General features: G+C 38.0%; 1 protein-coding gene across 1 annotated transcript in view; it reads left to right on the forward strand.

Annotated features, from left to right (window-relative positions):
• The first annotated feature begins 1657 nt into the window (after nucleotides 1-1657).
• Nucleotides 1658-13915, forward strand: part of VSIG1 (V-set and immunoglobulin domain containing 1) — a 40938-nt gene continuing 28680 nt past the window's right edge. Inside the window, exon 1 of the mRNA XM_063084861.1 lies at nucleotides 1658-1787. Coding sequence (XP_062940931.1) covers nucleotides 1658-1787 — 130 coding nt within the window. The remainder of the gene's footprint in view (nucleotides 1788-13915) is intronic.

Consider the following 13915-nt stretch of genomic DNA (forward strand, 5'->3'; position numbering starts at 1 on the left):
AGGATCTCAGGTTTTTAGGATTAATATCACTCAGGTATGGCAATTTTAGGAAGTATTGGATGGTTTAAAAAAACAGGGCCCTGAAATCGTACAATTAGAATGTGATTTTTCATGGTTCAAGTCAAGCTTGACCTCTCCTGATTGGAAAGAATTGGAGGGTCTAGGACCTGTTTGGATTGAATAAAGGTAGGTGTGTGTGTGTGTGTGTGTGTGCATGCATGCGTGTGCATGCGCCTATGTTTCTGCCCATGCATGTGATTTTTTCAAAGCAGAGTCTATGACATGTGTTTGTACAGTGTGTCAACACAAATTGCCTAGGAGTAGGCTTCCCCAAACACTTTAATGTACACAACATGTTGAGTCACACTATCGGTTAACATAGAGTTCCTGGTACTAACCCTTTCCAGCCTCCCTACTATCGCTGGGTAAGCAATCCCTGGCTACTCGATACAAGCTGATTCATACTTATTGTTAAAACACGACTTGCTAAAGGAGAACTTTCTGTATGGTTTTTTCTTCTAGGACAGTAAACAAAGTTTTCCCAAATTCAAGAGGACAGGAACCTCCATGGCTCTTAAACATATCCCTGAAGTGCCCCTGCTTCACAGCCACTTCTGGCATTTTTCTGGAGGCATCTGGAGGACTATCAGTAAGGTGTCCAGAGGCACATTTAGGGACCATGTGTTCACACCAGGTTGGTCACTAAGAAATTTCAGTCCTTATATGTGACGATGGCAGGGAGAAGAGGCACTCTCACTGCATAACAACATCACAGAATTCACTTCAGAGTTTCCCTTTTTAGAGTTGCAAGTCTGGAACTCCCAGCCTCTTGGTTTAGAAAATTGTAGAATTATGCACTGTTTCCTCTTCTTTTTATTGTTTTCAAGTCAATTCAGTCTTAACCTGGGATAAGGAAGTTTGTTGTTATTGAAAATGATGATTATTTTAGGTTTGCTTTTCAACAAATATACCAGATCATGCACATCCAAATGGGTGCTACCCTTCAAAATAGTCATTTTGACGTATCATGATCTTGAAAAAGTGTATTTATAAAACATCTCTTAAACACTTACTGTGTGCCAATACCAGGCCAGGTCCTTAAAGACACAGTACGTTAACCATAAGTTAGGAGCACATGCTCTGGAACCAGCTGACTTGGAATGAGGTCCCAGCTCTGGCATTTATGTGATCATCAAAAAATTTCTCTCTGAGCCTCAGTTTTGGCAATAAGGTGGTTACCATGGACTGAGGCTGTGGCCAACGAAAACAGCCATACTTGTGATGGGGATGACTGCAGACATTTCACAACAGTGAACCGGTAAAGCAAGATAAAAATGGATGCTCACTCAAAGTATGCAGTAAAGGATGAGAGGAGGAGCCAATAGGTACCACCCACTGAAAAGAATAGAACATCACCTAACTAACTGTGCATGTGAAATAGGGTGTGAGCTACATAATGGGAATATTTGAGGTGGGTTGAGAGGAGTGGGAATATAAGTCCTGAGTCCACCTCTTGCCATCTATGAGATTTGTGCAAATTGCTTAATTTCCCTGTGCTTCAGTTTCTCTTTCTACAAAATGGAGATAATAAGACTACCTACCTCAAAAGGCAATTAGGAGGAGTAAGTGAAATCATGCATAAAAAGCACTTAGCACAATGCCTGGCCCCAAACAAGCACAAATCACCAAAACACAGTCCCTGTTCTCCTTTGGAGCTTGCCGTCTTCGAGACATGAAGAGGACTAGTACACGATTAGCTATGATATATTCAAAGTACTGTGTGAAAGGTATTAACTAATGCTGTAAAGGTGAGATCACATCATTTAGGATCAGTAGATAATCCATGGCGAAGTTAGCATCTGTGGTGAGGCTCACAGGATGAACAGATTTTTCGACAAATAGACTTGGTGGGGTGAGTGATCTGGGAGAAGAAATAGACTGTGTAAAGGCACAGGGATGGAAAAATGAGGCATATGTTCAGGTAATAAAAAGTATTCCATTTTGTATGGAAACCGCTTGTAAGAATTCTGCCAGTTCTGACATTCTTTATTGTTACAAATAGCAGAAAATCAAGAGGAAAGGCAGGTTGGATAACAATAGAAAGCCAGAGAAAAATATTTATGTCTAGGGGAAAAGGTGGTGGAGAGTCATGAAGATTTTTGAACACAAGAATGACATGAGTAGACTTTAGGAAAACTTATTTGGTAGGATTATAAAGGATGGATTTGAGAGGGATAAAGAGTGCAGGCCAGGAGATGGGCCTGGAGGCTACTGCAGCCATCTAAGTGAGAGCTAATAAGGATGAATTTGAGTATGGCAGAGGAGATGGAAAGAAGATGGACTGAAGAAAAGTTTCAGAGCTATCCTTAGTAGGTCTTGGGACAGGTGGTATGGCGGGATAAATAAAAGTAGGAGTCAAAGAATACCCCAATGGAGAGTTACAATAGGGGCGCTAGCAATAGTGGTTGGGAAGTGTCACTGATTTGGAAACAGAGGGTGACATGTGTGAGGCTGAGTTTGAAGCGTCAGTAGGGCCTATAAGAGGAGATGCCTGGCAGGCAGTTGCAACAAGGAATAACACTTCAATGGTGCTATGATTGCCCAAGGGATTTTTGAAACACCTTCTTTGGAACCATTCCAACAGAAGTAAGTTAAAATCTTTAGATTCTAAGCACTGACTAGATTGTGCTTTTCCATATGTAATTCAAAATTTTAAAAATCATACAAAACCATAAAATATGGATAAGGGAGCCTAATAAATTCTGATTCCCATGATGACTACTTTGATGATCAAAAAATATACATATATGAAAAGCTTTAGCCTCAGATCTCTCTCTCTGTCTCTGTCTCTCTCTGTCTCTGTCTCTCTCTCTCTCTCTCTCTCATTCTGGTGCTGTAAGAATGGCATTGGTCTGCCTTTTGGAACCCCCAGACTGCCTTCTGAGCCAGTTCCCAAGCCATGCAAAGACAGCAGCCTCCTTATGATTACGACTCATTTCTTGACTGCAAAACAGCATTACTGAACTTGATTGCCTATCTTGTTCATATGAATTAGCCTCAAATGTCCTAGCTGTTTCCAAAGAGCAGATCTCCTCAAAAGGTAATAATTTGCCACTATTTAGGACATTAGGACATTTAAAAAACATTTCACCTTATCTTACCCAATACACGAAAATAAATTCCAAATGGATTAAATCCAGATTCATAAATTCATCCATTTCACAAATAGTTCTTGAGTGCCTTCTATGTGCAAGCACTGTTCTAGGCCCTAGGAATAAATAGTGAAGAAAACAGACAGAAATCCTTACCCTCTTGAAACTTACATTCTAGCTGGGTGGGAAAGTGAACAGTAAGTCAACTGTGCAGTATGTTAGAAGGTAGTGAGTGCTACAAAATAAGAAGGTAAGGGGATTGGGAAGGGTGGAGTGGGGAAAGGTGAAGTTTAAAATTTTGTGAACAAGGGATACCTTGCTAAAAACTGACAATGGAGCAAAGACTTGAAGAAGATGAGAGAGTCAGCCCTGCTGCTATCTGGGGGAAAGTGTCACAGGCAGAGTCAGTTGCCAGTACAAATGCCCTAAAAAGTGGGAGCGTGCCTGCCTAGTAGGAGACTCAGCAAGGAGAGCAGTATGGCTAGAACAGAGTGAGAAGAGGAAGTATGGTAGGAGATGAGGTCAGAGAGGTGGTGGAGTGGACGAGACAGAACATTTTAGGGTCTTCTAAGCTATCTTTTTTTTAAAAAAATCTTTTAAATTTTAATAATATATTTTATTTAACCCAATATATTCCAAAATTATTCTTTTAATATGTAATCAGCATAAGAATTATTGATATTGTGCTTTTTTTCATTCTAAGTCTTTGAAATCTGGTGTGTTTGTTACACTTACAGCACATCTCAACTCACACTAGCCACATTTCTAGAGTTCATATTGGACAGCACAGCTCCAAGAGAAATAGGGAGGGCACTAGAATTGACTTTAGCAAACTTAGGGGCTTGTAATTGCCCTCATCAACTGTGCTAACCAAGGCACTGAACATATGCGCTATGGATTCCTTAAGCTATTTTAAAGACTTTGGTTTTTATTCAAAGAAATTGTGAACTAGTGGAGGATCTGAGCAAAGGTGAGACATGATCTGACTTGTACTAAAAGGTTCCTTCAGGTGGTGTGATGAGAATAGACTGTGAGGGGCCCAAAGTGGAAGCAGGGAGACCAGTCAGGAGGCAATTGCAGGGATCCAGGCGATAGGTGCTGCTGGCTCAGACAAGGGTGGGGGCAGTGAAGTGAGTGAGGTCAGAGTCTGAAGAGTTTTTAAAAATGGAGCCAAAAGAATTTGCTAATGGATTGGATGTGGTATATGAGAGAAGGGGAGGATTCAAGGATGACATCAAGATGTTTGTCCTGAGCAACTAGAAGGACAGAGTTGCTATACCTGAGATGGCAAGAGACAAAATTATATAAACATTAGAAGAATATATAATATTACATATTATATAATAATGATGTAGAATAATATTTCTGTAGTCTTGGATTGGGGAAGGCTTTCTTACGGAAGCCAGGAAACTCAGAAGCTGCAGAGAAAAAATTAATAGATTAACTACAACAAAATGCAAACTTCTTTATGATGAAAGACATAAAATTAAAAAGAAAAGCTATGGACCAGAAGAAAATATTTATAACATAGATACTAAACCCAGAATAAGATTCACAATACAGTCATGCACTGTAAATGACATTTCAGTCAATGATGGACTGCATTACACTATGGTGGTCCCATGAGATTATAATACCATATTTTTACTGTGCCTTTTCTGTGCTTAGATATGTTTAGATACACAAATACTTACCAAATGTGTTACAATTGCCTAAGATATTCAGCACAGAAACATGCTGTATAGGTTTGTAGCCTAGAAGCCATCGGTTGTACCATATAGCCTAGGTGTGTAGCAGGCTTTACCATCCAGGTTTGTGTGAGTACACTCTACGATGTTCACATAACAATGAAATTGCCCAAGTATGCACTTCCCAGAACATATTCCTGTCAAGTGACACATGACTATATATGAGTACTTCTATAACATTAAAAGAAAGATAACCTAATGGAAAAATTGGCTAAGGTCATAAACAGGCAATTCACAAGGAAAGGCATACGAGTTAAGCCAGTAAATCTGTGAAAAGAGGTTCCACCTCATTAGAGAAATATGAATTAAAAGAACGAAGCAATACCAGTTTTCACCCATGATACTAGTAAGAGTAAAAGACTAATAATTTTCATTCCTGATGAGGCTGTGGAGAAACAGGCACTCTCATATACTTTTAATGGAGGTGTAGATTTGTAAAGAATTTCTGATGGACAATTTTGCAGTCTACCAAAAAATTTAAATGTCCATACCCTTTGATCCTGCAGTTTCATTTCTAAGGACCTAATTTACAGAAATAATCACAGAAGTGGGCAGAGATTTACACAAAAGATGTTCATAATAGTGAAAAACTGGAAATGATCTAATAACTCACCAATGGGAGAATGATTAAATAAGTTACAGTATATCCATACTATGAAATACCATGCAGCCTTAAAATGGATAAGGTAGATCTACAGATGTCATTGGATATAGTGATAGAAAGAGATAATAAAAAATGTTTTTTAAGAGAAAAAAAGCAAACTATAAAACAATATGTACAGTATGATCACCTTAATGCTAAAAAAAACCCAACAACCATGTGTGTGTGTGTAAATGCATAGAAAAAGGTCTGAGAAAAATGCTAAACTCCTGTTGCCTATGAGGTTGGGCATGGGATTACATGTGCGGGTGGCTGAATGGGGACTTTTTTCCTCTGTATACTTCTTTGTTCTTTGAAATCTTTTTACAGTGAAAGTGTGTTACTTTTATAATTTTTAAGTAAAAAAAAATGAGGGATAAATCAGAAACTACGTATTTCTGAAAGTTCCCAAGGGAGAATCCTGGGTGCAGTAGCATATTTGTTACATTACAATCACTCTGTGCCACTGTGCGATGTGATGGGAACAGCATCTAATGCGTACTTTGTGGCCTTGGGAAAGATGCAATGTTTCTGACCCAGTTTTCTTATATGGAAAATTTAGATAATACCTGCTCTATTTATTTTATCTGTCAGTTGCAAAGATAAAATGGAAAAGCAGCTTAAAAATTATAAAGTGCCATAAAAAGGCGAAGGATATTTAATATTTTATGTGCTGGTTAATTGCCCACTTCTTTCCGAGCAATAGTCAATAACATCAAAATTCAGTTCCAAGCAGAGAATTTATATTATCTCCTTGAGTTTGTTTTAACAGAATTCTTCCTGTCCCAGTTAGATCTCACATAACGACAGTATACGTATTTTAATTAAATGCTCCAAAGTTTTTGTGTTCATATGAAAACCTCTGGTGCAGATAGATTTTGGCGATGCCCTTAAATCATACCCTGCACCCCACCCATCTTAGGGCCACCCAGCTCAGACATATTGAATTAATTATCAAGTGCTTACTTAGCACCTCCTTTGTGTCTAGCACTCCCCTGTGGGTAGGTGGCCAGACATCCAGGTTTGTCTGGGACTGTCACAGTTTATGCTGTTTGTCCCATGTAATTACTAATAGTGCTCTTTTCACTCTCAAAAGTGTTTTAGTTTTTTTTTTTTTTTTTTTTTTTAAAGATGACCAGTAAGGGGATCTTAACCCTTGACTTGGTGTTGTCAGTACCACGCTCTCCCAAGTGAGCTAACCGGCCATCCCTATATAGGGATCTGAACCCACGGCCTTGGTGTTATCAGCACCACACTCCCAAGTGAGCCACAGGCTGGCCCTAAAAGTGTCTTAGTTTTAATGATCAATTATATGGTCACCCTACTATGGTTGCCTATGGGGCATGGAAGAAAACACAGGAAGTCCCTGGTTTACAAACACTAGACTTACAGATTTCTTTCCCCATCCCACCTCCCCACCACTGGAAATGCCAGTATTACTTCCAGGGGAGCCATTGTGAAAACCATGGATCTTTTGGAGATTTGGTGGACTTAGAGGTCAAGGCAGAACCAAGGCTGAGAGCTGATGTGGAGCTCCAGAGGGCTATGCTACAAGTTGTCCTCCTCTGCAAACCTCCTCCCTCAAACCATTTCTCTTTATTGCATTTCTTCATCCTCCTGATCAGAGATTCATGTGGAGAAAACCAGCAATCTATTTTCAATAGTGCAAACGGGTTAGGGAATGTTCATGAAAATTGATTTCTTTCCCTCCTAACGCGGAGCTGATATCTGCTTTTGCAGAGGAGGGGGAGTGTTTCTGGGAGGACTAGAGATGGAAAGAAAAAAGTAATTTTGGTGCATGGGATATTCTGGGGAGTAAGACTCTCCCTTAGGGCAACCCAGGGATACAAGGAGCCTGGGAGCTATGAGGGCAGGGGACAGAAAGGAAGGTGAGTGTCCGAGACATGCAATGGTTATTTGGGAAAAAAAAACGTTGTTTTGTGCACAACCCATGTCTTGGGAAAGGAAAGGAACATTCTTTCTCTGCCACCTGCTGCTCCATCTCCTCCTCCCCTTCCCTATATGGCCCTGCTCCCAGAATCCAAGCCAGTATTAGACTATATACCTTCTACTTATGTGGAAGGCTATGTAAGTCTGGGAGTGAGACTTCCATTATAACGTTGCTTCTGTAGGCATATGTACTCTTGGGCCAAGCAGTGAGCTTACCAGTACATTTTTTGGACACACCCTTTCATAAATTGGGCACTGCCTATATAAGGCCTGGTCCCAGCCCCGGAGGGGCTCACAGTCACTAGATTTGGGGGAGACTTAGTTAATAAATAGGAAACTACTAGAGAACAATCAAGTGCCAACTGTAGGGTATTGGCTCTAAATACAATATGAATTTATGGTAAAGGGAGCCAGGAGAGGAGTGGTATGTGGGTTCACTAGAATCCTCACATAGGAAGCATGATTGATCTGTGCTAAGAATGTGATTGGATAACAAGAGGAGTGAGGGGAAAATTCTAAGTAGTGATGGAAGTCACTTGGAGCCAAGATTTTGCATTAGACATGAGCCTGGGTGAGGAAGGCTGCAAGGAGGAATCAGGCCTGATGGAAACAAAATAGCTTTCTAAGAAGCAGCAGGAAATTAGCTTTGCAAAGGTAAGATGGGGTCAAATATTTCCTGTAAATTAAAGTCCATAAAACATATCACCTAAACTTGTGTGCATTTCATGTGTCTGAATACTTTGAGGCAGTAAATCTTGACAGCATTTTTCAGATGGATGATTTAACATGGCTAAAGTTCAGATGAAGTGAGGACCAGATCTTAGAAGGCTGGGAATCCAGTTTAAGGACTTTGGACTTGATAAAAGAGTTCATATATGGTGTTACTGAAAATGGTTGATTAGAATTGGAACATTGGCCTGTGGCTGGTACATAGGATGAAGGAGAAAGAAGTCAGGGAAACCATTTAGGAAGCTTCTATGGTAGGCCAGGGGCGAGGAGCTGAGTTATCTGGACCAGGATAGAAGCAGCAGATTGGAGAAAGAACAAGTCAGAGAGTCACCATGAAGATTGAAACAACAGGACTTAAGAGATCGCTTGGGAAGAGACAAAGGAGGCCTTAGGTTTCTCAGGATAACTTAATCCTGAGAGGAACTTTATTAGAAGTTCATGTTCACATGAAGGCTTTTTACCTGTGCAGCCTCCCCTGCCCTCTTAGTGAACTCCCTTTTCCAAGGAAACCCTATAACACCTATTCAGTAACTTAATTCTGCAAAAATTCAGACTCATCCAATGGAAGTCTTAAAGCATTTATTCACTAACCTGATTTTGCAAAATTAGGTTAGTGAATAAGTGCTATAAGGTTTCTAACCCTAGAGATTTAAGCATGTAATTCATTCTTCTGCCAGTTTTGGCGAAGGGTAGTAACACCTGCCAGAGCTTCAAAAAAGAGTGACACGTCCAGAGTTTGTTCGCATGGAAATGAATGTTTTTTCGCTTCATAACCCCTGTGCCCTTCCTGTGAACCCCATCTCCCCAGGAAACCTTATAGCACCAATTTAGTAACTTAATTTGTAAAAGGAGGTTAGTGAATCAATGCTGTAAAACTTTCATGGAAATATTTGAAATTTATTAGCCTTGTCAGCTTTTATTTGCATAGGCTCTCTTCCAACTATACCGCCCCCCCACCGTGCAAGTACAACTTTTTAATAAGATTGATTTTAGACAATGAGACTTAGAGAATCTGTGTACAAAGAGCTTGAAGAATTTAAATAGGCGGGTTTATTATTAACACAGTAGCAAATATATCAAGGAAACACGCCCCATGAAAAGTGTTTCAAAGAAACACAAATCTGCTCTAAGAATGGTCTGTACCCAATAAGTAAGCCCGAAGAGGCATGTTTGCTTGGTGATGCCCAGTAGATAAGCCTGGCAAACTTCGGTGTGATTGAAGAAGCCAGTTTGAGACACAGCCTAGTCCAGGCAAGCTACTGGCACCTACTGCTCTCAACGAACCTCAACACAATGGTGTTCGCATTTTGGAAGGTCTTTCTGATCCTAAACTGCCTTACAGGTAAGGAATGGATCTTCGAACCACCAAAGATAATTGGAAATGGAGTTTCCTTTTAAACTGAAATTGCAAATTTTTACATAGAATTTTCTGCTCGTGTTCTTCAAAGGAATCGTGATCGGTATGCTGAGTAGAATAATTTTCAGAACTCTTGTTCAGCAAGTATGTGCTATACTGATATTTTGGGGGACCAGCCTATAGTATAATTGTTTATGGAGCTTCTGAATTATAACTTTCTCAGAAAAAAAAAAAAAATCACAGTATCTTTTTTTAATTAGTTTGAAAGGTAAACAAATGAATTTATTCACAATTCGAAGTGTATGCTAAGGATAATTTTTTCTCTGTTTTACTTTAGTGTTTCCTTTAAGCTCACTGTAATTCACTTGTGTTGCTACAGCGGGCAGAGCATGGATTGGAGGGCCTGCCATGGCTTACATGTGCGAAGAACAGAGATTTACTAAGTGCTTTACTATCTAATATTTCTTAGGGAGTTGTGGTCTTCCAATCCTAAGTCTGTATTTTGGAAAACATGCGAGTGATTTATCGTTGTGTGCAATATGGGTGACCTTAGGGATTTGAACAGAACAAAATCATTTTTAGAATTAAAATCCTAACGTTGGTTAGACACAGGAGAGATCACTAATTGAGAAAATCTCTTAGCTAATTTTTTCAAATACTAGATACATTTTGAATCTGTTCTTATGATAAATTATGTCCATGGTAGATAAAATAATATTGTTTACCCAAAAAGAAGATATCCTTAAATCATCAGTAATATTAGGCAGTCAGAATGAGGTTTACTAAGTATATTTATTTATTTATTTATTTGTTTATTTATTTATTATTTCTTTCTTTCTTTATTTATTTTTTAAAGATGACCGGTAAGGGGATCTTAACCCTTGACCTGGTGTTGTCAGCACCACGCTCACCCAGTGAGCTAACCGGCCATCCCTATATGGGATCTGAACCCGTGGCCTTGGTGTTATGAGCACCACACTCTCCCGAGTGAGCCACAGGCCCGCCCCTACTAAGCATATTTAAGGACATAAGAAAACGCTCTGGATAAAATGTTAAGTGAAAAAGCAGGATACACATAAATTATTAGAAAGTTATATACTGAAATGCTCACACTGGGTATCTTTGGGTGATGGAATTATAGATGATTTTGGTCTTATTCCCCAGATTTTCCATACTTTCCAGGTTTTCAATAAAGAATATTATACTATTTTTATAATTAGAAAAAAAATTTTACTTTTCAAAACTATCTGGTGTTTAGTAATAGTTCTTTAAATGTTCATTATTAAATGTTTAAACATAAATGTTGTATGGAATCAAAAGTTACCAGAAGGCAATACTGCATTTATCCTGTGACCTAACCAGGCCTTAGAGCTGGACACACATGTTACTATTTTCCTTTTTCTCCAGGAATATTCACTTACATTTAACTTTAGACAGTGAAAGTCTCTGTACCGTCTTAAAGAGCTTCCAGTTTTTAGCCAGTTGGGTCAACCCCTGGGCCTTCTGCAGCAGTTCTCTAAGGTCACGCCTGGAATCAACATCTACTTCCCTATGTAAGGTCTTATCCCGGCCAATACAAGACTGGGGGTTTGGGACAGTTGCAAGAATGTTTCCTACTATAACTAACATACATGTAATTTTTACTGGTTATAAATGTAAGGTATGGTCATTGTAGAAAGGTCGGAAAATATGGAAATGTATAAAGAAAATGAAAATCACGTGCAATCTTATCACTCAGATTTGAGTGAAATTCTTACCATTTTCTTTCTTTGAAAGTGCGTATATTACGTTAAAAATTGGGTTCATACCTTGTATACAAACTTTTTATTGTTTAAAAACGTTATTATTTAGCATGAAGTTGGGATCTTACTTGATTGTAACTTTTAGAAGACTCAATCAGAATGACCAGTAAATACTTCAGAAAGTTTTTTATTCAATTACCTTATAACTGGTTTTGTTGGTGTATAGTATATACTGTATATCTACACATACATGATCTAGCTGACCCAAAGCAAAATATGGTAGTGCGGTCCAGCAGCGGGAATGGAAATATGGTATAACATATTGTCGTTTGTGCTTACGTATGTATGGAAGTCAGAGAAAGGAAGGTTTCGGTAATCTATACATAACTTTAGCAGTGTCCATTAGTTGATCCAGATATGGCTGTGGGACAACTGATAATGTTTCCCTCAATGTGCAAGTTGACACGCTACCTGGACTTGTTTCAGAGAGAATGCCACTTTTTGGTGTCAAGCATAGTGCCTGACACATAGTGGGCATATAGTAAAAGTTTATTGAAAGATTATTTGGGATTTACCTTCCCAAACTCCAAACATTCAAAAATGATTTTCGTATACATATTTAAAATCATTTTTCTGTACAACTAAGCAGGACAGATTTTCCTTTAATGACTTCTTAGGAAGTCTTAGGTTACATTTTAATTCAGGAAAATAATTTTAATTAAAAATTTCTTCGGCAAAAAATTCATGCATGTCATTTTAGGTACTCATAATATGTATTAGTTACTTGTTAGAAAGATATGTTAATGTTTTACTTTTCATTTTCTGGAGGTATGTGCTATGCATTTTAAAGCAGTGACATATTTGAACTTTGGTTTCGCAGTCAAATCTGAAAAATGAGTGACCTTTTGGTTGTAATATTTCTTAACTCAAAATGAAGCAATTATACATGAAGTAGCTAAAAATTAAATCACTTCAAATGCATCAGGTTAAATATGGCTATTTGGGGGATATTTTCGCTGTGTTTATTAAGAGAATATTAAATTTTATAAACAAAGTACATTGTAGGCATTAAATAAATGAATGAACAATCATCAAAACAGAAGATATTTTAAAATACTTTAAAAATGTTGATTAAGTGTATGTACCTTGGATTATTTTCCTTTAATAATAAGCACTGAATTTTTAAAAGAAATCACACATATTTCAACCACATAAACATTTTTGTTTTTTTGTTTTTGTTTTTGTTTTAATTCAGTAGAGTCAGTGAAGGAAACTGCAGTCCTTAGTTTTGTTTAAATCAGGTACTAATCTTTAGTTTGCTCTAACTCACAGTCCTGTTAATATAAAAATTTTTTCTGACTTTCAATTTTTAAATAATTTCTCAAATTAAAATGACTTAATCCAAAGGAAGGGAACTTTTTTTCTCCCTGACACTCACAGAACTACCTCTGGTTTAAGACTAAATTTGCACTATCTTCTATCTACATGTGACTATCTAAATTTAAATTAATTCAAATTAAGTAAAATTATAAAGTCAGTTCTTCAGCCTCATAAGCCACATTTCAGGTGCTCAATAATCACATGTGGGTAGTGGCTACTGTAGTGGACAGTGTAGAGATAGAACATTTTCATCATCATAGAAAGTTCCCTTGGACAGCACTGGGCTAGAGGGTGATCTCAAAGGCTTAAGTAATGTGTACTAATTGAGGGATGTGACTTTTTAAAGAGCTTATATGGAAATATATAGCTCTTAGCTCTGAAGTGTATTGTTACTATATTAGAGTTGGACAATGTCTGAAAACCATCTTTTCTTGAGAACTTAAGAATTATGATGCTGAGTATTGGGAATCTGGGCAATAAAATTGGTCAGGATGTTTTGCCTTGCCAATTGTTGCCTATTTACAGGACAAATAGTAACCTTAAAAATAAGTGATCTCACTTTAAATTTGAAATTAGCTTCCTAATTCCAAGGTAATACTGAACTCTACAGATCTCAAATTAGTTATACATTTATATGTCTTCTAGTTTAAAAATATTGGAAATGTATGAACAGATTTCTAGTTCCCAAACCCTGATTTTCATTCACCTCCATTCTGGTCTGTGTTATAAATGGCTTCCTGCTGTGTTGACATGACAGACAGAGATTGTGTCTGTCTTGTTCATTATTGTTTCCCCTGTGTTTAGCACTGTTTGTGGCACAAAATAGGTGCACAACAAATATTTGTTACTAGGCTCCACAGCCTCTTCTATGGCTTGCCTTGTGTGAGACCTGTGCTTACTCTGCCTTCAAACACTTTTGTTGAGAGTAGCCATCAAAGGTATTTTGTTTTTGTTTTTGTTTTCCTTATCTGGTCATAAGTTCCCACTGTTAGCTAAATAACAGATACTGGGACTGAAACTGTAGAACAAAAATTATGGCCAAATAATATCTCCAAAAATCTCTGTTTTTATGGAGAAGTTTAGGAACTTTAATGGTCACCAGATCCCCAGTTCTGTTTTTTTTACTTTGGACTCTTTAAAGACATTTGGAAGTCATTATTTAAGCACAGCTAGAGATGTAGCTAACTTCCAGGAGAAATGAAATGGGTTTTTTGAAG

Source organism: Cynocephalus volans, chromosome X (assembly GCF_027409185.1).
Source record: "Cynocephalus volans isolate mCynVol1 chromosome X, mCynVol1.pri, whole genome shotgun sequence".
Classification (NCBI taxonomy): domain Eukaryota; kingdom Metazoa; phylum Chordata; class Mammalia; order Dermoptera; family Cynocephalidae; genus Cynocephalus; species Cynocephalus volans.